The sequence below is a fragment of the Microcaecilia unicolor genome, chromosome 1 (genome assembly GCF_901765095.1).
Source record: "Microcaecilia unicolor chromosome 1, aMicUni1.1, whole genome shotgun sequence".
NCBI classification, from domain to species: domain Eukaryota; kingdom Metazoa; phylum Chordata; class Amphibia; order Gymnophiona; family Siphonopidae; genus Microcaecilia; species Microcaecilia unicolor.
Window position 1 is genome coordinate 711823178 of NC_044031.1, and position 24061 is coordinate 711847238.

The following is a 24061-nucleotide window of genomic DNA, read 5'->3' on the forward strand; positions in this document are numbered from 1 at the left end:
GGTGTGTTGCACAGAGTGCTTGTGTCTCTCTTGCATTTACTAATGGTTAGCTCATGCAATCTATTATGGGGTCCGTAGTTAATAGAATTGGCCCTGTATCAGATAGTGTGCACTAACCATTAATTGCTCCTTTGTTATACTAGCAACTATGAAACTGGAAAATAAGAGCCAATTCCCATTTTGAAATTAGTGTAAAATTGAACTAGTCAGTAAGATTAATACAAGTATCATCGTTTAATTTGGTTAAGAGGCTGAATGTAGAAGATTTATCTGCAGAAATAGCATTGTAAATTGAAGCAAGTGTAGAGATTATGTACCGTATCTTACAATGTATGTTTCCTTAGCATTCTTACCAGACCAATCCAAAACCTGTGGGTTTTTGCCCATCAATCAGTAGAATGGAGACAAACTATAATGCTTCCTAGCTCTGCACTATAAGGGTACCGCTGCCTCAGGAGACCAATATTTCTCTGTCTCCAGCAGATCAAGATGGGTGGATTGTGCAACTTCTAGACAGACCATAGGGACAGCTTCTAGGCCAGTTGGGAGACTTGGGCACTAGTTGAGCTGGAGGTGTCTGCCTACTGGGCTTCAGATGTTTGAAAAAAAAAAAAATCCTTCATTCTTTCTGGAGCTGAGAAAATAATTCTGAAGAGTCTGAATTACACCGCCCCTCCAACCTCCACTCACCAGGACAAACTCTTTTCTTTGAGAAGCAGAGGATTAAAAGGCTTTTAGAACAGAGAGGAACTAGAGATGATTTTGAGTAGGAGTTGACTTTTTCTGTTAGAGGGACAACACTCACTGTGGGACAACAGGTGAGCCTTGGAGCAGACCTCAAAGGTAATTGTCCTAGACGTTTGCCCAAGGGAGCTCAGGCTGGCAGCTGTATCGTATAGTTTTGAGGAAGCCATGTGCAGTTTGTGTTGCGTCGTAGCACTGGCTTAGTGTTTTACTGTTACTGGTGTGGCTGAAGTGTTTGCAGTAGGCATAGGAGAGGGAAACCGAAGTACACTCCCACAGGAGCAGAGAAACAAGAGCATAAGGAGCCTTCAAGCAGTGGCGTAGGAAGGGTGGGGCGGTCCGTCCCGGGTGCACGCCGCTGGGGGGGGTGTCGGCTCCGCTGGTTCCCTGCTCTCTCTGCCCCGGAACAGGTTACTTCCTGTTCCGGGGCAGAGAGAGCAGGGAACCAGCGGAGCCGACGCAGCTCCCAGCGACGACGTGCACTCGGGGCGAAGCGCCAGTGGTAAGAATGCGCTCTGAGGTGGGAGGGTGCGCCGTGCTGCACCCGAGGGGGGGTGCAGTGGCGACCCACCCCGGGTGTCAGCCGCCCTCGCTACGCCATTGCCTTCAAGACAGGGAGTGTCAACTCACATTTATTGGACAGTGTGTGGTTATCTAGGAAAAAAATTGGCCATTTGAGCAGTTAAGGTTATGGATTAGCTTGCAAGATTCAGCTTTGAGACAAACGTAGCCTTCAAGAGGGCTTTCATAACAGGAAAAGAGGTCCTGACACCCTAAGGTGCGTACGTTGCTTTTGTTCCTTGAGGTTGTCCAGGAGGTCACCTGAAGCACCGTTTAGTCCTTATATACTTGTGGGCACACAATATATGTGTGAGAGAGTCTACCTGTAACCCCTGATGAAGGCAATTTTGCTGAAACATGGGCTGTCGGGTTTGTCCAGTAAATTTGAGTTGATGCTCCGTGTGCTTTTGTTTCTCTGCTTCTGTGACTGAAGTGTTTGGTAGCTAAAGTCACATGGGGGCCCTAGCTGAACATGCAAAATTCCATGCCCAGTATAGGGACAGGTGCGTTGCGTCAGGAGAATGTACCTCATAGGGAAACTGGGGGAAGAGCAGCTATCTTGCCTTGCAATTTCTCACAGGTGGCTCCTGTAGTGGAAGATTCTAACAGGCAAGCTTTTCTTGGGAGCTCACAGAGGGCTGTTTTAGATGCTCTTGAGGAGTATTCTGGGGTATTTTCTTCCCAGGAAGTTTCTGAGCAAGTCCTAGGGGCTGGTTTTCTGTTTTCCCTGGAATTTTTATTGCTGTTACGTAAAGCTTTTTCAATGAAGCAGTCTTAAGGGACGCAGAGTTTAGAACCTCCTGGATTGGCTACTTCTCCAGCTCTGGAAGCATCTGCCCCTACGAAAAAAGACTCTTGGAGGCACTTGAGGGATGGGACTCGCTTCTCTCCGCTATTCTTTTCGATAAAGGAGACTTCTTATTCTAGGGCAGGGGCCCTGGCTAAACTACTGGAGGAAGGATAGTTGTCGCCTGCTGAAAGGGAAAGAGTTTCCCTTGCTAATCTCCACATCCTTGGAAACTGTGAGCATCTCAGGGGATACAACCCAGAATCTTTCCACTTCAAGGAATCCCATCTCGGAAGGCTTGAGAAAGTCCTCTAAAGCCACCAAACTATCTTGGCCCTCATTTAAGCAGAGTAGGGCTTACCCAAAGTGGGCCTTAGGTAGGAGGAGGTATGATGTTCTGTCTCCTGGTTCCTGAGGAGAAAGAAGCTAGACAGCTTAAAGTGGATGCTTTAGTTACAGCTGTGACCTAAGAAAACTCAATATTTTGATGAATGGAGTTGCTGCCCTCAAGAATATTCAAGACAGGAAAGTGGAATCCTTATTAAAGCAGGTGTTTGACATGTCTGCCTTGGCTCTCCAGGCCACGGTGTGCAGTACTTATGTCTTGAGGCCATGTCTTCTCAAGGTCTAGTGAAAGCATATACTTGCCCTTTTGGATGAGATGAATGAGCTGGCAGAGGATGCTCAGCTGGAGATGGGTTTAACATAAGTGGCTGTCGCCCTCTACAAACTTATCAGAACTTTGCCATTCCTCTCACCGGTTTCTTATAGGTGTCTCTTGTAGCTGAGAAATTGGGCTGCAGATACAGCTTCTAAGACATTTCCTCAGGCTCCCTTTTTGGGAAAGTTGCTCTTTGGGGAAGACCTAGAGAAGCTAATGAAAGTTCTGGAGGAAGCAAGTCTTGGATTACCTGAGGTTAAGCCCAAACAGGCAGGCTTCAGGTAGAGCCAAGTTTTATGATGCCAAGAGGTATAGACCATGCCACACAGTCACCTGCCAGAGGTCCCATTCGCATCAGGTACTTTTGTTGGGGGGGGAGGAAGGAGACCAGAAAATGGCAAACCAGACCTCTCACATGGTGGTGGGTTTGTCCTGTACCCCACAGTGATTCCCTCCAGGTCAATTCCTTCCTGATTGATGGGCACAAATCCACAGGTTCTGGACTGGTCTGTCAGTACTAAAGGAAAGAAAATTATCAGTTAAGACACAATTTCTCCTGTGCTGGTATTTTATTTCTATTTTAAGTCTGTTTATTGATGAAACATATCTTATACACTTGTGAATAGATAACATATAAACATATCATATCTGCTATACATTACTGAAACTATACATTTTCCCCCTTTCCACCCTATATTTTTGTGACCATTAGATTTATAATTACATCATTCAGCAGTCTTTACACTACTCCATTCATCCCAAACAGCCTAGATCATACATCAGAGGCGTGTATCTACTCAATGCAATCTACCGCAAAGGGCTTTGTTTCTTATAGTCCTTTGCCAAATACCACCACCTCCGATGGTTAGTTCTATGTTAATGCATCGTTTAATCATTTATATCATATATTCCTATTTGTAAATCAGCTTATGTATAAAGATGCTGAGATTTCAACAGATAAATATGTCGTTCACTCTGATTGCAATGTTTGAGGAATCTATTTTGTGTCCAATATCCTCATCACCATTGTCCGTTGTATCTATATATCTTTAATATGTCATCACATTATCCCTTATCAGATCATTTTCCTATGTGCAGGTTAACATTACTATATCCCCTCTATGGGCCCTCACTACCCCAATAGATCCCTCCCCCCTCCTCTACCTTCCTATCATCTTATATTGACATGGAGTTCAAAATAAGACTGCGTGCTCTACCAGACAGTGACTGAATGTATGGCTCCCATACCTCCCAAAACTCTTTTTTACGTTTAGGTGTTGTTTTAGCTCCTCTTGCTTTCAGCATCAACAGGCTGTGAAATGCATTCCTCCATTCCCAGAAGGTTGGGGCATCCTCCCGTATCCAGTGCCTCAGAATACATTGCTTCCCCACAATCATGGCTTTGAATACTAACCAAAATTCTACCCGCTGTAACTTTAGCCTACCTCTCTCTATTCCCAGTGCTATATCCTGCGGCCTAAATTGTATTTCTTTCTTAAGAAGCATCCCACAATATCTCTGTACCCTGTTCCAAAAGATTACCACCCGGGGGCAAGTATATATCATATGTAGTAATGTCCCGCCCTGATCTGCACATTTAATACATGCTGGGGTTTCTAGGCGCCCCGCATAATACGCCTGTTTGGGCGAGAAGTAAGCTCTTGTAAGAATTCTAAATTGTATTTCTCTGAATCGTGCATTATGCACCAGAGTGTATATCTCCTTTAGCTTGTTTGCTACCACTCCCTCCCGGATTGGCATGTGTAACTCCTCAGCCCACTTCTTCTCTATGTCCCCATATGTCTGGTGTGTGTGTAAAGTACTCAATGCACCATGAATCCCCGAGACTGTTATCTGTTCATCTTCTGACGGTAGGAAAAATTGCTCCACCATCCGATATACTCCCCTGGAACAATTACTCTCCAATGCGTGTCTTATATATGCCTGGGCCTGACCATATGTGAACCAATCCAGCTGCTCTTTACCCACCAGATCCTCTAGGTTCCCTCTAGATCTGAGGCCTCCCATATCCAACAGCATATCTGCCACATACACAATTCCATGTTTTGCCCAATTTGTTACCTTCCCCTGTGTTAATCCCAATCCGAACTCCTTATTTCCTATTATAGGTATCATATCAGTATTTACCGGATTATTCCCCAAAAGCTTCATCAGGAAGTGCCAAGCCCATCTCATTGGATATAATAAGATATGGTTTTTCCATTGCTTTGGGGTGTTCTTCTGCGTGAGATGGATCAGGTAGTGTGGGTGTAGTGGCTGGAACAATTCCCTTTCTAGATCCCAGGGTGTGTATTCCTATGTCCCCAGTATCCAGTCCGCTAGATGTCGTAATAGACATGCCCAGTTATACTGACTTACATTGGGCAAGCCAAGGCCTCCTGTTCTCCTCCCTCCATACAGTCTCTCTAGTTTTACCTTTGGTTCCCCCCCCCCCCCCCCACCCCCCAGCAATATCTAGACAGCAGTGATCGGAGTTTCCCCAAATCCCTCTGTGTAAGACATAATGGCAATTGCCGCAGCACATATAACCATTTAGGGAATAATGTCATACTGAACAAAGCTATCCGTCCGCTCAGTGAAAGTGGCAGATTTTGCCATTGACTTAATATTTGTCCAGTATCCCGTATCAAGGTTGTGACATTCTTTTTATATAGTCTTCTGGGATCTGCCGTTAGCCATACCCCTAAATATAAAAATTCCTTGTCCGCCCACTTTAAAGGAAAGTCTCCTCTCCAGTTATCTCTGAGGCTCTTGGTGGTGGCAAGGCCTTCCGATTTGTGAGTATTTAATTTAAAACCAGAGAATGAGCCATATTCAGCAAAGCACTCCATCAGTACTGTCAGGGATTGCATGGGTTTAGACAGATGTACTAAAAGATCATCTGCAAATGCTGATATCTTAAATTCCCCCTTCCCTAGCCTAATACCCTCTATTTCCGGGTTCCGTACAATCTCCCGTATCAAGGGATCCAATGTTAATGCAAACAGTAGTGGGGACAGAGGGCATCCCCCTGCGGATCGGAATTGCTGGTGTGTATGTATTATTAACCCAGATCCGTGCCTCTGGCCCATTGTACAGTGTACGTACAGCCTGTTCGAAAAATCCCTCCATCCCATAGGCCTGCAGTGTCTGGAATAAAAAGTCCCACTTCACCCTATCAAACGCCTTTTCGGCATCGAAGCTGATTAGTAATGAGTCCTGCTGTGTACCCTGCATAAATTCCAGTGAAGCTAAGATCTTCCTAATATTTTTAACCGGCTGTCTCCCTTGGATAAATCTCACCTGTGGATTGGCTATTATCTCCGGTAATACCCTTGCTAGGCGGTGGGCTAAGATTCCCGCAAATATCTTTGCTTCAAAATTTATTAAAGATATAGGTTGATAAGATTCAGGTTTGTTCTGATCTTTATTGGGTTTTAAAAAGACCAGTATATCTGCTACTTTTAGTGTTGCTGGGAGTTCCCCCCTTCCCAACCGCCGAATTGACTAGATCTGTCAGTGGTTGCACTAAATCTGCACTTAACATCTTGTAGAACTCTGCCCTGTAGCCATCGGGCCCTGGTGCTTTGTGCAGCGCACTTCTCTTAATTTCTCTAGTAACTTCATCTTTATCTATAGGCTTATTTAAGTCTAGCCGTTGCCCTTCAGTAATCTTTGGCAGGTCTACATTTCCCAGATACAGCTGTGGATCAAGGTCCTCAGATCTATCATCCTCATATAAGGACTTATAAAAATCCCGAAATATCTGTCCAATCTCTTCTTCCCTGTGAGTTAGCTTACCCTCAGAGTCTTGAAGTGTTAGTATTCGATGTTTACCTGTCTTTTGTCTCGCTAGCCTAGCTAACATTCTGCCCTGTTTGTCCCCATATTTGTAGAGCTTGTATTTAAAATATTCTGCCGACTTCACTGCCCTTTGATGTATTAGCTCATTAAGCGCTGCTTGCGTTGCTAAGAGGCGTTCTCTGCATTGCTGCGGAGCTGAGGGGCTATAGGCCCTCCTCAGCTTAGTTAATTGCTTCCCCAGTTGTATGATTTCTTTATCCCTACTTTTCCTCTTCCAGCCAGTGTAAGCGATGATCTCCCCTCGCAAGACCGCTTTCGCAGCCTCCCAGTACAGTTCTATGTTATGCCTATGGGCCTCATAGTAACATAGTCGATGACGGCAGAAAAAGACCCGCATGGTCCATCCAGTCTGCCCAAGACAAACTTATATGTGTATACCTTACCTTGAATTTGTACCTGTCCTTTTCAGGGCACAGACCGTATAAGTCTGCCCAGCAGTATTTCCCGCCTCCCAACCACCAGTCCCGCCTCCCATCATCGGCTCTGGTACAGACCGTATAAGTCTGTCCTCCCCTTTCCTAGCCTCCCAACCACCAACCCCTCTTCCCCTCACCTGCTCCGCCACCCAATTTCAGCTAAACTTCTGAGGATCCATTCCTTATGCACAGGATTCCTATATGCATATCCCACGCATGTTTGAACTCCGTTACCGTTCTCATCTCAACCACCTCCCGCGGGAGGGCATTCCACATATCCACCACCCTCTCTGTGAAAAAATACTTCCTGACATCTTTCCTGAGTCTGCCCCCCTTCAATCTCATTTCATGTCCTCTCGTTCTACCGCCTTCCCAACTCCGGAAAAGATTCGTTTGCGGATTAATACCTTTCAAATATTTGAAGGTCTGTATCATATCACCCCTGTTCCTCCTTTCCTCCAGGGTATACATGTTCAGGTCAGCAAGTCTCTCTTCATACGTCTTGGAACGCAAATCCCATACCATCCTCGTAGCTTTTCTTTGCACTGCTTCCATTTTTTTAACATCCTTCGCAAGATACGGCCTCCAAAACTGAACACAATACTCCAGGTGGGGCCTCACCAACGTCTTATACAGGGGCATTAAAACTTCCTTTCTTCTGCTGGTCACTCCTCTCTCTATACAGCCTAGCAATCTTCTAGCTACAGCCACCGCCTTGTTGCACTGTTTCGTCGCCTTCAGGTCCTCAGATACTATCACCCCAAGATCCCTCTCCCCGTCCGTGCCTATGAGACTCTCTCCGCCTAACACATACGTCTCCCTTGGATTTCTACTCCCTAAGTGCATCACTTTGCATTTCTTCGCATTGAATTTTAATTGCCAAACGTTAGACCATTCTTCTAGCTTCTTCAGATCTTTTTTCATGTTTTTCACTCCCTCCGGGGTGTCCACTCTGTTGGAAATCTTGGTGTCATCCGCAAAAAGGCAAACTTTACCTTGTAACCCTTCGGCAATGTCACTCACAAATATATTGAACAGAATCGGCCCCAGCACTTTATAATCCATCCATTTCCCCCGTATAAAAGTTAAAAACTCTTTATCAAAATACAGCTCTTGAGGGAATCTCCATCGGCTCTGGCCTGTCCCTGTCTCCCGCTCTTGCAGAGTTATATGTATTGGTGCATGATCTGAAATTATAGTCTGGTCTATGTCTGTGTCTCTAATCCTCCCCATACACCCCTCCTCTACTAGAAGATAATCAATGCGGCTTTGCGTGTGATGGGCCCGAGAATAGTGTGTATAGTCTCGAACCCCAGGATTCAAGACCCTCCACGCATCCACCAGTCCTAGGGCTTCACAGAGCATAGGGATGCCTTTGGCGTTGTCCGGCCCTCGTCTGTGTGGCTTATGTGACCTGTCAAGGGCAGGGTCTGCCACTAAATTAAAATCTCCTCCCACTATCAGTTCTCCTTCTCTAAGGGAGTGTATCTGCTGAATAAGTCGACGAAAGAATCCCTTATTATAGGCATTCAGTGCGTATACATTCCCCAGCAGATACGGCTTCCCATTGATCTTAATCTGAGCCAAGATGATCCGCCCTTCTGGATCAACATATACCCGCTGTTTCTCCACTTTGAGATCCTTATGGAACAAGATTGCAACTCCTGCCTTTTTCCCCACCGCTGGAGCTTCTATGATATCTCCTACCCACCAAGTTTTTAACTTCTGGTGTTCCTGAGATGATAAATGTGTCTCTTGCAACAGGGCGATCGCAGCCCTCTTCTGTTTTAAGCTATGTAATATTTTCTTTCTCTTAATGGGGGAGGAAATTCCACCAACATTCCATGAATAAATTTTTAAGGTCATTAATCTCTTCATGACATATCTCTGTGACAGAATATATATCAAACTCACCCGGCTGTGCTGTCCCAGCTCCAGCACCGCCGCGTCATTATCTAATTCCGGTGGCTTCCTACATCCTGTCTTTTCCATATCTCCATTCAGTCTCCACTGCCATACTCCCACATTCTCCCTCCATACTTCCTGCTGATTCAACCCTCCCCCCTTTCCCCCATCCCTTGTCCTCTCCGAGCTCCCCCCTCCCTTCTCTGAACAGTCACTCCCACTACCCCTACCTTCCTTCCCCCAAGAATCATTCCTATACAGTTCAACACATAACATTTAACAGTTATAACCAAGATCAACTATCCCATAAGTTAACTGTCTCTCACAACTTGGCTTTATATTGCCGGACCAGTCCTGGATCCCCTCTGGTATGTCGTCCTCTCCTTCATCCCTGTGCTCTCCTCTTAACCACTGGTCCATGAAATCAACTAATATGTCCATCCACAGCATAGAATTCCATCACTGCCTCTGGCACTCCAGCACATTCCACCCGGTCATCAGGGTTCCTCCCGATTCAGTGAGGTTACATATTTAGCGGCCTCTGCAGCTTTGTCAAAGTATTTGGTTTCACCGTCTGCTGTAATCTTCAATTTTGCAGGATATAATAGCGCAAACCTGACATTCTTCTTGTAGAGTTCAGTGCAGATCGGAGAAAAGGCCTTCCTGAGTTGCTGAACATGCTGGGAGTAGTCCTGAAAGCATAGGACTTTTTGCCCCTGGTAATTCAGTTGGCGTTTCTTCCGCACCTCTGTTAGGATTAGTTGTTTGTGTCTAAAGTTCAGACTTTTGAAGATCACTACACGAGGTCGGTTTCCCGTCTGTTTAGGCGGCCCAATTCGGTGAGCTCTTTCCACACAGAATTGTTGCAGTTGATCGCCAATCTGCAGCTCTTTCGGCAGCCATTCTTCCAGGAATCGTGGTAGGTCTTTATCCTGCAGAGTTTCAGGTAATCCAACCAATCTTAGATTATTGCGTCTACCACGATTCTCTAAATCGTCTATCTTTGCCTCAAGGTCTGCCACTTGTTGTTGTAGTCTCCCGTTGCTCTCCTTTAGCTGCTCTGCAGAGTCTTCCATATTAGAAATGCGCTGGAGTCCCACGTCGAGTTCTAAACACACACTATCGATCCGTTCATGGGCCTCCTCAGCGCGGTCGTACAGTTGTTGTAGCTTTTTATCCAGTGCTGCCTCGACCGCTGCCGTCACTTCAGCTGTGATTTCACCGACCCATGCGGAGCTCACTGTTGTTTCTTCCGAGAGTCAAGGGTCCGCCATTTTGTTTCCCAGCTGGCGCGGCTTCTCCCTCTCCTTCCGCACCGATTTCGTCGCCATTCCAGCTATCTCAGGGTTGGAAGTGAGCGGAGTTTGCAGCAGTGAATTTCTCCTCTCGTTACCACAGGTTGGGATCGAGATTCTGGCCCCGGCCCACTTATTTTCGCTGCTTTTTGGAAGGTTTGCACGGAGCTTTGCTTTTCAGCTGCCGCTCCGCATCATGGTAGCACGTGACCCCTCCTGTGCTTTAAATATTGTGCTTTAAATCAAATTAATCTATTTTAATATAATATGTGCTTTCAAGTGTATTCTGAAATAGTATTTCTTTGTTTCTGTTATTGATTTGGTAAATCATCAAATAATCACTGGGAATCAAATGGAAAATACAGAAAAATCACCATCCAAAACCCCAACTCAGTTTGGTGCACTAAAGATTCTCAAACATTATTCATCAGAAACATTTTAATGCTGAAATGGATGTTAAGCTATAAAGGTCCTCCAATAACAAAAAAAAGAGGGGAAAAATCGCTATTCATATTGTAATAATAAGAGAATTCAGTAGTGTTCAAAAACTATGATGACTTTTTTTGTGTGTCCAGTTCAAACTCTGCACTCTGGTTCTTAAAATCATTTACGGAGAGGCCCCGGTCTACATGGCAGACCTCATAGACTTACCACCCAGGAACACTACTACTACTACTACTATTTAGCATTTGTATAGCGCTACAAGGCATACGCAGCGCTGCACAAACATAGAAGAAAGACAGTCCCTGCTCAAAGAGCTTACAATCTAATAGACAAAAAATAAATAAAGTAGGCAAATCAAATCAATTAATGTGAACGGGAAGGAAGAGAGGAGGGTAGGTGGAGGCGAGTGGTTACAAGTGGTTACGAGTCAAAAGCAATGTTAAAGAGGTGGGCTTTCAGTCTAGATTTAAAGGTGGCCAAGGATGGGGCAAGACGTAGGGGCTCAGGAAGTTTATTCCAGGCGTAGGGTGCAGCGAGACAGAAGGCGCGAAGTCTGGAGTTGGCAGTAGTGGAGAAGGGAACAGATAAGAAGGATTTATCCATGGAGCGGAGTGCACGGGAAGGGGTGTAGGGAAGGACGAGTGTGGAGAGATACTGGGGAGCAGCAGAGTGAATACATTTATAGGTTAGTAGAAGAAGTTTGAACAGGATGCGAAAACGAATAGGGAGCCAGTGAAGGGTCTTGAGGAGAGGGGTAGTATGATTAAAGCGACCCTGGCGGAAGATGAGACGGGCAGCAGAGTTTTGAACCGACTGGAGAGGGGAGAGGTGACTAAGTGGGAGGCCAGCAAGAAGCAGATTGCAGTAGTCTAAACGAGAGGTGACAAGGGTGTGGATGAGGGTTTTGGTAGAGTGCTCGGAAAGAAAGGGGCGGATTTTACGGATGTTGTAAAGAAAGAAACGACAGGTCTTGGCGGTCTGCTGGATATGAGCAGAGAAGGAGAGAGAAGAGTCAAAGATGACCCCAAGGTTTCGAGCTGAGGAGACAGGGAGAATGAGAGAGCCATCAACAGAAATAGAAAACGGGGGGAGCGGGGAGGTGGGTTTGGGGGGGGGAAAATGAGAAGCTCGGTTTTGGTCATATTTAATTTCAGGTGGCGTTGAGACATCCAGGCAGCAATGTCAGACAAGCACGCTGAAACTTTGGTTTGGATGCAAGGTGAGATATCAGGGGTAGAAAGGTAGATTTGGGAGTCATCAGCATAGAGATGGTAGGAAAAGCCATGGGATGAGATTAATGAACCAAGGGAAGAAGTGTAGATAGAAAAGAGGAGGGGACCAAGAACAGAACCCTGAGGTACGCCGACAGGCAGAGGGATAGAAGTAGGAGAGGATCCACCAGAGTGAACACTAAAGGTGCGGAGGGAGAGGTAGGAAGAGAACCAGGAAAGGACAGAGCCCTGGAATCCAAGTGAGGACAGGGTATCGAGAAGTATGCTGTGATCGACAGTGTCAAAAGCAGCGGAAAGATCAAGAAGAATGAGGATGGAATATTGACCTCTGGATTTAGCCAGTAATAGGTCATTGGAGACTTTAGTAAGCGCAGTTTCGGTTGAGTGGAGAGGGCGAAAACCAGATTGTAATGGGTCAAGAATAGCATGTGAGGAGAGAAAATCAAGGCAGCGGCGGTGAACAGCACGCTCAAGTAATTTGGAGAGAAAAGGAAGGAGGGAGATGGGTCGGTAGTTAGAGGGACAAGTAGGGTCAAGTGAAGGCTTCTTAAGGAGAGGTGTGACCACAGCGTGTTTAAAGGCAGCAGGGACAGTCGCAGTGGAAAGTGAGAGGTTGAGAATGTGACAGATAAAAGGAATAAGAGTAGGAGAGATGGCATTAAGAAGGTGGGTGGGAATGGGATCAGAGGAACAGGTGGTACATTTTGAGGAAGAAAGGAGAAGTGTAGTTTCCTCAATAGTAACTTCAGGAAAGGAGGAAAGGGAATGAGGGGAAGGAGAGAGAGGGGAACGGACTAGTGGAGGGAGAGCTGGTGAGGTAGAGAAAGCAAGGTTTATCTTTTGAACCTTGTTGTGAAAGAATTCAGCAAGGGTCTGAGGAGATAATGAAGGGGGAGTTGGGGGAGGGGGCACCTTGAGGAGAGAGTTCAATGTGGTGAAGAGAAGTCGAGGATTAGAGCCAAGAGAGTTGGTCAGTTGGATATAATAATCCTGTTTGGCACGTAAAAGAGCAGATTGGAAGGAGGTCAGCATGAACTTAAAGTGTAAGAAATCAGCAAGGGCCCGAGATTTCCGCCAGAGGTGTTCGGCGGAGCGGGTACAGGAACGTAGGTAGCGGATATTAGAAGTCAGCCAAGGTTGGGGTTTTGTACGCCTTACAGGGCGGGTCATCAAAGGTGCAAGAGTGTCTAAGGCAGAGGATAGAGTATTGTTGTAAGAAGAAACAGCCTCGTTGACAGACGTGGATGGTGCCACAGTAGAGAGGAGGTTTGAAACATGGGAGGATAGAGATGAAGGGTCAATATCGTGAAGATTCCTAGATAAATTAGATAGGATAGGACGGGACTGGGAGGGAGGAGATTTAAGTGTGAAAGTTATAAGATGGTGATCAGAGGAGGGATGATCAGAGGCAAGGAAATTAGAAGGTGAACAGTTGGAGGAGAAGATGAGATCAAGACAGTGACCATTTTGATGAGTGGGGGAGGTGGAGCATAGTTGGAGATTAAAGGACGACGTTAAAGCGAGTAACTTGGAAATATAAGAGTTGGAAGGATCATTAGCAGGAATATTAAAGTCACCAAGGATGAGAGAGGGGGAGGAAGGATCATGGAAGAAGACAAGCCAGGCGTCAAAGTCACTGAGAAAGGATGAAAGGGACTTATCAGGGGGACGATAAATGACTGCTATTCGAAGAGGCAGAGGAGAGAAAAGGCGGATAGAGTGGACTTCAAAGGAGGAAAACACTAAAAGATAAGCACGCACATTCCTGAATCTCCATTACCCCAGCTGTAAAGGACTAAAATACAAATTAACATATGCATCCAGCTTCTCCTACATAAACACGTAGCTTTGGAATGCATTACCATTTGTGAGAGAACTTTTTTTGGATCCACTGTTTGTACGTTTGACTTCCGTTTCTCCTGTGGAGAGATCACCTTCTGTTGGTGTTGGTGTTGGCTTTGTATGCATTACACTCGCCATGAAAAAAATGCGCCACCTAACTAACTTTCGGAGATCACTGAAGACCAGCTTGTTCAACAAGGCATACCACAATGATCCATCCTAATTACCAGACAACGAAACTCAAGCCTGAACTGGATAAAACCTAACTCTCTGAACTCGACTACCAAGGTCTACTCTACCACGAATGAACTTTAACGCAATACCACTTTATCTCTTATTCCGAATATGAACTCTTTATACTTGACTGCTTAATCTACTATGTCAGTCATGATCTTTAATGTAATACCAATTGTATCTCTCACTCCAGAAATGGCGATTGCCATGATGGAACAATGTAAGCCACATTGAGCCTGCAAATAGGTGGGAAAATGTGGGATACAAATGCAACAAATAATTAAATAGTTGCACTGAATGGAGGCATTTTAGAACTACTAGGAATCATCATTTGTTAGGTTTTTGTTATAAGTATTGCCATACAGGGACGGACCGAAGGTCCATCAAGCCCAGCATCCTGTTTCCAACAGTGGCCAATCCAGGTCACAAGTACCTGGCAAGATCCCAGAAAAGTACAATACATTTTATGCTGTTTATCCCAGAAATAAGCAGTGGATTTTCCCCAAGTCCATTTTAATAATGGCTTATGGACTTTTCTTTTGGGAAGCTATCCAAACTTTTTTTAAACCCTGCTAAGCTAACTGCTTTTACCACATTCTCTGGCAATGAATTCCAGAGTTTAATTTCACCTTGAGCGAAGAAATATTTTCTCAGATTCGTTTTAAATTTACTACTTTGTAGCTTCATTACGTGCCCCCTAATCCTAGTATTTTTGGAAAAGTAAACAAGTGATTCATGTCCACCCGTTCCACTCCACTCATTATTTTATAGACCTCTATCATATCTCCTCTCAGCCGTCTTTTCTCCAAGCTGAAGAGCCCTGGCCGCTTTAGCCTTTCCTCATTGCGAAGTCGTCTCATCCCCTTTATCATTTTTGTCGCCCTTCTTTGTACCTTTTCTAATTCCACTATATCTTTTTTTAAGATTCTGTGACCAGAACTGCACGCAGTATTCGAGGTGCGGTTGCACCATGGAGCGATACAAAGGCATTATAACATCCTCATTTTTATTTTCCATTCCATACCTAATAATATCTAACATCTATTTGCTTTCTTAGCAGCTGCCGGACACTGAGCAGAGGGTTTCAATGTATCATCAGTGACAACGCCTAGATCTCTTTCCTATAATTTGAGTTTCTCTTTCTTACTTGCATCACTTTGCACTTGCTCACATTAAATGTCATCTGCCATATAGATGCCCAGTCTCCCAGTCTTGTAAGGTCCTCTTGTAGTTTTTCACAATCCTCTTGTGATTTAACAACTTTGAATAACTTTGTGTCGTCAGCAAATTTAATTACCTCACTAGCTACTCCCATCTCTAGATCATTTATAAATATGTTAAAAAGCAGCGGTCCCAGCACAGACCCCTGGGGAATCTCACTGTCTACACCTCTCCATTGAGAATACTTACCATTTAACTCTACTGTCCGTTTTCTGTCTTTTAACCAGTTTTAAATTCACAATAGGACACTACCTCCTATGACTTTCCAATTTCCGCTGGAGTCTTTCATGAGATACTTTGTCAAACGCCTTTTGAAAATCCAGATACACAATATCGACCAGCTCACCTTTATCCACGTTTGTTCACCCCCTTCCGAGAAATGTAATAAATTGGTGAGAAGATTTCCCTTCAGAAAATTAAAGCCTTGTGACCATTTAAGGCCTCTTTACCATATCAAGCAGCATCATATTGGAATCTTCTGCCTCTTTTTTATAGACAAATGGATAACTATTATCAGTTCAGAAAGCTGTTGAAGATGCTTCTCTTTAGAAAGTATTTTATGAGTTTAAATTGGTGATCTTTTTTGTTTTAGTGGGTTTGATTTAGGGTTCTTTGATGTACTGTAAATCTCTGGAGAACGCTTCAGATTCTTTATCTGCATTGAACTTGATGGCTATTGCGGAATACAAGATTATAATATAATTATAATGCTCAGAGTCATTTGAAACAGTTAACTTAAATCTTGCTCATACTTGCCAATCTCATCTTAAGTAGCTTGAAGTTTGCCTTTTGAAAGTAATTATTTTAAGTAGCTTGTAATTCCCCTTTTGAAAATAATTATACAGATAAGTGATATTTTTCATTTTCAAAATATTTAAAGTTAAAGTCTAAAACACTGAAAAGTTCAAAATACTAAAAATAATGCTAAAATTTTCAAGATGGTGATAGTAACATCAATGATGGTACCATGAAGAAGTAGATGCAGAGAAAATCCTTTTGAAAAAATACTGTGGGATTTGCATTGCTGAGGCGCCATATTTAAAATGAATTGTTTTACAAATGAGTACGTTATACCCAATCTTTTCTTGAAGTCACATGGTTATTTGTTTCCTGCTCTTGTGTTATTATTACTGATTGATACATAGTTTTGGAACACAGTTGAGTTCTCTTGTTGTGATATTAAGAGTGGAGTATTTTTTTGAACTGTGATTAATGAGCTCCAGTATTCAGTAGTTATTGCCCTAAGTTGTTATTTTGTGCCGAGGTCTTTTTTCTCCTATTTTTGTGTGTGTGTTACTGAAGAACATTTATAACTTGTGAAAATGCATTTCAGTTCTAAAACATTTTCATTAATAATTTTAAGAACTTCTAGTGCACCAACGTGTTTTTTTGTATAGTGATTACTTTAGTAATCACATTCACCTGCAGAATACTTATAAATCTTATGATGTTTTTGTAAAGCACTTTCGTTAGTAATAGATCTTGTACATAAAAACATAAGCATGAACTTAAGTCCTAAAATATTAGTTAAGTTTGTTCTGGTATTGTCTATATTTTTTAACTTTCTTTTTTTCTTTTTTAAGAAGTGGAGATAGGTTTATCGAAGAGAAGACCCTACTACTGGCGATCCGCTCGTTCGTTTTCTTTTCCCAATTAAGTGCTTGGTTGAGCGTTTCCAATGGTGCTGTCCCACGTAATATTCTTTATAGGTAAGTCTGAAACCTAGAATTTTTTTAAACAAAAAAACAACTTTATTTGGCTGTATAGTGGAAGATATGGCTTTAAATTCATTTTGTGATTATTTTTATCCTCTTGTATAGTAGTAGAAAACTGCCGCAAAATGCATGCTGATATTTGTCTATTATCAAACCGGTTATCGCCTAAGGAAAAAAATGTGGTTTACAACAATAATAGAAATAAATACAAAACCTACAAAAGTGAGCAGTTTAATATGCTACCTTGGATTTCGTAAGATTCTCAAAATGGATTTTCGAGAATGTATTTGCCGGATCATACTACTACTACTAATCATTTCTGTAGTGCTACTAGATGTACGCAACGCTGTACACATTTATATGCAGGTACTTTTTCTGTCCCTAGAGGGCTCACAAACTAAGTTTTTGTACCTGGGGCAATGGAGGGTTAAGTGACTTGCACAAGGTCACAAGGAGCTGCAGTGGGAATTGAGCCCAGGTTGCCAGGATCAAAGCCTGCTGCACTAATGATTAGGCTATTCCTCCACTCCATAGACATATTAAGTCAATTTTTGACTGTGATGGCTGATTATTTACTTTGACTTTGGTTAAACAATTATATTGTTTGGTTTTACTTGTTAGAACGTTCATTGTACTTGTTTCTGTTTTAGTATAAACCACTTTTAGCTTGTATTAAGCAGTATATTAAATAATTGAATCAAATCAAACATGAACAATTTGACTACAGTGATGTGAAAAAAGGTTTTGCCCCCTTCTGATTTCACTTATTATTGCATAAGTTTCACAGAATTTTCTGGTCTTTAAACAAAATGTAGCATTAAACGGTTTTTAAAAATTATTACATCACATTTAAGGAACAAAGTTATCTAATACTTTTTTCACATGGGTGATATAAGTAACTGCTCCTTTAATTGCTTGGTCAACTGAATTGGCCAAAATTAATTGATGGTTAGATTCAGCTGATTGAACACAGCCAGGCTTGGTAACAGCCAGCCCTGGTGAATCTAAACCTCATTATATATTGAACTTTACAATGAGAATAAAGTAGTTATCACAAAGTTTCTATAAGGATGCTATGCCACAATCAAAGGAAATTCCAGCAGACATGAGAATAAAAGTTGTTGAAATATTAGTCTTCAAAGGGTTAGAAAGCTATTTCTAAAGCTTTGGGACACTACTGAACCACTCAAGCCCATTATCTCTAAATAGAGAAGATATGGAACAGTGGTGAATCTTTCCAGGAGTGGCTGACCTGCCAAAAAATCACTCCAGGGTTGCAGGGACAACTCATCTGATAAGTCACCATCTGAGAAGTCACAAAGCATCCCAGAACATGCTAAAAACTTTAGGCTCAGCTAAGGTCAGTGATCATGACTCCACAATAAGAAAGAGAGTGCACAAAAAAATGGGATTTTTAGGAGAGTAGTACAGCAAAAACAGCTGCTGCTACTCCTTTTATCCTGTGATTATAAATAAGCTTTCCATTTGTTTTTTGTTTTTTTTTATCTTGTCCTTTTTGTTTTATCTGTTAAACCCCAACCTATTTTATAACAATTTTTGTAAACCACTTAGATATTTTTAAATGATTTTGCAGTATATTAAGAATAACAATAACTTGAACAAGAGTAACATCTATGCTCATCTCAAAATTGCAAAGACACACCTGTATGATTCCCAAGCCTTTTGAGATAATGTCCTATGGACATACAGATCCAAATGTAGTGAACTGGACAGGCCCCATTATGACTGGCATAAAGAAAATTGTATCATTGGTCAAATGTGATGGGAGTATCGTGATAAAGGGGATGCTTTACTGCCTCAAGACCTGGAATACTTGCCATTATTGAAGGAACCACGAATTATGCACTGTACCAGAAAATTCTTAAGAAGAATGTCATATGTCCATCACCTGAAACTGAAGCATAATTGGGTTAGGCAGCAAGACCAAAAGCAAGTCTGTATCTGAATGGCAGAGGAAAAACATATGGCTTCTTTTACAAAGCTGCACTAGCGATTCCCGCACAGCAAATGAGAGGAGGCCCATAGGAATTGAATGGGCTTCCTCTCATTTGCCGCACCGAGAATCAGTAGCGCGGCTTTGTAAAAGACGCCTATAAAGTTTTGGATTGACCTAGTCAAAAGTCCTGATTTGAACCCAGGAGAGATGCTGTGGCAGGACCTTAAAGTATTTTGTGCATGAAAACCTATAAATGTGTCTGACTTTAAAAAGTAGCTCTGCACAGACAGTGGCCTAAGATTCTTCAACAGTAATGTGAAAGACTGATATCAAATTATAGGAAGCATTTTATTGCAATTATTGCTGCCAAAGGTGGGGCAACGAGTTATTGAGTTTAGGGAGCAGGTTCCCCCCCCCCCCCCCCCCCCCCCCCACACACTTTATTATTTATTTATTTGTTACATTTGTATCCCACATTTTCCCACTTTAGTGATATGGATGTTGGATAACTTTGTTGCTTATTCAATAAATGGTGTAATTTAAAATCTGTGTACTTAATCAGGTTGCCTTTGTCTAATATTAAATTTTGTTTAACAATCAGAAACCATTCAATAATAGAAATTAGGAGGGAGCAAAAACCCAGCATCTCTGAATTTGTTGCCACCAAAACTCATTCTGTAGTATGATGCTCCCTAAAATTGTCACCTGTCACGAAAAGTCCCTTTATTGGCAAAGCACCAATTTTTTGTAAGTTTCTCCTATACTGGCAAATTTGAAATTGGCCTATATATGACATCACTAAGATCCAACTCAGGCATCGGAGACAAAATAGTTTTGCACAAGTTGCTTGGGAAACATCAGTAGGACATGTGTATGTGTGTGAATATGTGTGTATATATTCATATATATATATATGTGTGTGTGTGTATATCAGTGTTTCTGTTTTAAATATTTTTGCCATAGGGGTGTTCTGTTAGTTAAAACTTAAATCAGAAGCCCTAAATGTGTCTCCCATGTTGCAAATCAGTATAGATGGTTGATTAAGTGGTTTAAAAAAATTTAGAAGGCATGGATAAAATGTTGCTTCATCTTGCATTTTGAAGGGAGGGATTAAACGTGGTGCATTGAGCCATATACCCAAATTCTTTTGATGCAGAGTCAGCCTCTCTCCTGCTGAATCTGTGCCAGATGCACAAAGGCAGTCGTAAAATACAGCTATCTCAGTAAAATTTACTGAGTTGCAAACAGCAACCAATGCACAAAGGGGATCACATGCAAATGAGATGCATGGATCCCCCTTCATGCATCGGTCGCTGTTTGCGACTCAGAGCTGACAAATGCATTTGACAGCTTGCACAAAAAACCCCTGGTGGTCCAGTGGACCACCTCCCCCTGACAAAATTCCCTGGTGGTGTAGTGGACCCTAACCCCCCCCCCCCCCACACACACACACCCTAACAAAATTCCTGGGTGGTGGAATGGACCCTGAAACTCCATTGTGCCTCCCAACCCCCCCCTCACACCCCTGACAAAATTCCCTAATTTTCCAGTGGACTCCAGATCCCCCCCATGCCCCGCCCCCAAACAATCCATTGGTGGTCCAGCAGAAATGGCGGTGCCCATCCCCTGCCCAGTGCATTCTGGGATGCACCAGGTGGTGCTAAATATCATATAAGGAACTCCTTATATGGTGATTAGCCCCACCGGTGCATCCCAGAATGCACAGTGCAGGGGCTGGGTGCCACCATTTTGAAAGTGGCTGGCCCGAGGCAGAAGGGAAGAAATGTTACTCCTGCCCAACTTTAAGTTACTGGGGGGGAGGAAATCATTAGACAGCACGATCATATGCTGTGGATTGCTTTATTTTTTTTGGGGGGGGGGGGGGAAGTTTGAGGTCCACGGACCACCAGGGAATTGTCGGGTGCAGAGGGGGATCCAGGGTCCACCAGACCACCAGGGAATTGCTCGGGGAGGGGGGGGGGGGTGGAAGGAAAGGTAGGCAGCACAAGCAGGCAGCCTTTGTAGCTGCCTACTTGTGCTTTCCTCTTCTCAGATGGCTCCAGAGCAGCTGTAATATTTGCTCATTAGAGTTATGAGCTCTGGAACTGTGTATCCCCTGGATTGCTCATTAGAATACTAATGAGCTTATTGTAATACATTTTTATACGGTTCTTGGTGGCTGCTAACAGCACATGTTAGAGCCACAGAAAACCCCTTTGTGCATTACTGGTTAAATAACGTTTGGTTTAGACTGGCTACAACCAGTCTAAAGCAAACGTTCCCAGCATGGTAAACTCTGTGCATCTGCCCCTCTGTGACTGTGAGGAAGTTACTGTCTTGTGCTTCATTTTACACAGTGTAATTTGGCAGTATTGAAAAAAGAACCCCCCCCCCCTGTTGAGATGGTTACTGTTGTATTCGGTTGTGTTCAAATTTGCAATTGTAAGGTTTGCTGCCCATATGTAGATGTGAAGTAAGAGTAATAAAGTGATGGGAGAGACCAGAGTAAGAATTAACAAGTATAATATTTTGTTGGTGCTTTGATACAGCTGGGGGAATAAGTAGTTTTACATGTATATCCCATCCAGTTTTTATAGCTAGCAATGATTACACAAACTGTGGGGCATTTGTGGGAACAACTTTAAGTATCTTAATTTAATGACCATCAAGAGGGTATGCAACAGTAATTGGGGAACTCAAGTACATTTTTAGTGGTGGGTTACTTGTAGGCTTCTGGATATCCTCTTCACTATCCTGTGTATGTCCATGTTTTGGGGGAAAAATATTTTGTTAATCCTTCTGAAATGGAAATAGGTATGTGTTTTATTCTGCTTCCCTCTTATGATTAGAGCAGACAATAGAAGAGGGTTGGACTCGGAATAACCATATAGCATCATGTTAAGGGGAACAAGCTGTGTTTCGGTTGTACTCAGTTGCATGCGCTGTAGTCCTGTTTTTCTTATGGAACTTGAAGAAATTGGAATTACTGCCATAAGTGCAGTACTGATTTAGCTTGCCCCTTGAACATGAACTCTGGTCACTTAAGGTGCCTCTTGCCTTTAACATAATCAACTGTTCCTTAGCGTGCCTCTGGACCGGCCCAGAATGTGACTGATGGGTTGTACACGCCTTCCAGCAGGTGGAGAATGAGAAAAAAACTGTGACTCTAGTGAGCCAATAACAGCCCTTGCCAGCTAGAGAAAGATCCAATAATCTGTCTCCAGCAGGTGGAAGGTGGTGAGCCCTTCAGTCTCAGTCTTTTTCTATTCTGTACTTTATTTCTCTTTATTGTAAAAGGTTCTTTGTATAGCTGAATTAGTTCTGTGCATCTTTTTAAAAAAAAAACCCAACAACCTGTTTTGTAAAGGCCCGTGGGGGTCTCAGCGCCTTGGGGGTGTTACACTCGGGGGGTGGGGGCTGAGTCCCTCCCCCCATATCCTCCCTGACATTTTTTGGTGCTGGGCTTCTTTAGTTATTTGGAAAGCTTGCATTCTTTATTTTAAAAGAAAAAAGTTTCCTCAAGCTCTTCAGGGGAAGAGCTTTGGAGGCAGGGAAGGCGGGGAGAGGCAGCTACTTAAAAAAAAAAAAAAAAAAAAAAAAAAAAAAAAAGGCCAACCGGTCGGTTTTGGCGGGAAGCGCTGCAATTTTGGATGCCTCGCTGAGTGCTGCGCCCCAGGCCTCTCTGTCTGCTGCGCCTCTGCCTACTGCTTAAACTCCCGTTTTGTCAGCGGGTGAAGGAGGATTGCCTCCTGAATTCATGGTACAGATGTACCAAGCCTTTCTGCTGCACAAAGCTGCTCCTGTGGACCCTCCAGGAAAAAGGTCTCTGGAGGGCTCCTCTTTGGCTGTAAAGCAGGTCAGACACTCTGTGGAGGCAGAGCAGGATTTTGCCCCTGATCAGGAAATGCCATCCTTAGAAGAGGAAGCATGGTTACCTGAGGAGCAATTTTCTGAGGACCTTTCTGCGGGGGAGGATCCTTCGGTGGTAAGGATTTTTCATAAAGATGACCTTCAGGAGCTTATTTCTCAGGTTTCTTCACTCTCGTCGCCGTTCTACCTCTTTGAATTATGTGCACACCTGGAGGATTTTTGAGACGTGGTGTAAGATGTTTAGTCTATCTCCTTTTCGTGCCTCTGTGCAGCGGGGTTATGACCTATATCAAGTCTACTGATGACATTCTGCGATCCGATCGTTTGTTTATTCTTATCGGAGGTTCACGCTAAGGGTTTATGGCCTCTAAGTCCACTATTTCTCGGTGGCTTAAAGAAATGATTGCCTCAGCTTACTTTCTTTCTGTGAAGCCTGTTTCAGAGCATGTTACGGCTCACTCTACAAGAGGTTAGGCAGCCTCTTGGGCGGAGCGTTGTCTGGTGCCTCCGGAGGACATTTGTAGGGCGGTGACTAGGTCGTCTTTGCATTCTTTTTCTAAGCACTATTGCTTGGACGTCCTGAGTCATCAGCAGGTTGCTTTCGGAGCACATGTCTTGACGGCAGGGCTACTAGCTTCCCTCCCATAATTTCACTGCTTTGTTACTTCCCATCAGTCGCATTCTGGGCCGGTCCGGAGGGCCACTAAGGAAGGGTAAATTAGGCCTTACCTGCTGATTTGCTTTCCTTTAGTCCCTCCGGACCGGCCCAGATTTCTCCATTCAGGTATCTGTTTTCAGGGTTTGAGAGATTTCTTTTTTCGGAGCTGTGTTGCTAGTTTTGTAGTTTATTTCTGTATTAAAAAAAAAAAAAAAAAAGTATTTTTCTGGTTATCTAAATGTCCTGTTTTGCAGGGGCATAATATGTTTGTAGGCACTCACCCTATGTTGGCAATGTGCCGGTGGCTGCTCAAGTTTTTGGATGCACAGATCATTTATTTCTTCTGTGGCTTTACTTCTGCTTTGGTACTTTATTACTGGATCTTTCTGTAGCTGGCAAGGGCTCTTATTGGCTCGCTAGAGTCACAGTTGTTTTTTCTCCATCTCCACCTTCTGGAAGGCGTGCACAACCCATCAGTCACATTCTGGGCCGATCCGGAGGGACTAAAGGATAGCAAATTAGCAGGTAAGGCCTAATTTACCCTATGTATCTCTGTGTAACTGAACATTGGGTTTTTCACTTTTAATAAAAGGTGCTAAAGAACACTACACCTTGTGGGGATGTTTTTTTTAAATAACTTTATTTTTACATATGT

At 43.3% G+C, this 24061-nt stretch overlaps 1 protein-coding gene across 5 annotated transcripts in view; it reads left to right on the plus strand.

The window, feature by feature from the left end:
- Positions 1–24061, plus strand: part of FAM214A (family with sequence similarity 214 member A) — a 224167-nt gene that overhangs the window by 68213 nt on the left and 131893 nt on the right. For 4 of the 5 annotated variants that reach the window (XM_030189280.1, XM_030189272.1, XM_030189260.1 and 1 more), the window contains exon 4: positions 16790–16915. In XM_030189280.1, coding sequence (XP_030045140.1) covers positions 16790–16915 — 126 coding nt within the window. The remainder of the gene's footprint in view (positions 1–16789; positions 16916–24061) is intronic. The other variant, XM_030189265.1, reaches the window with a different exon arrangement.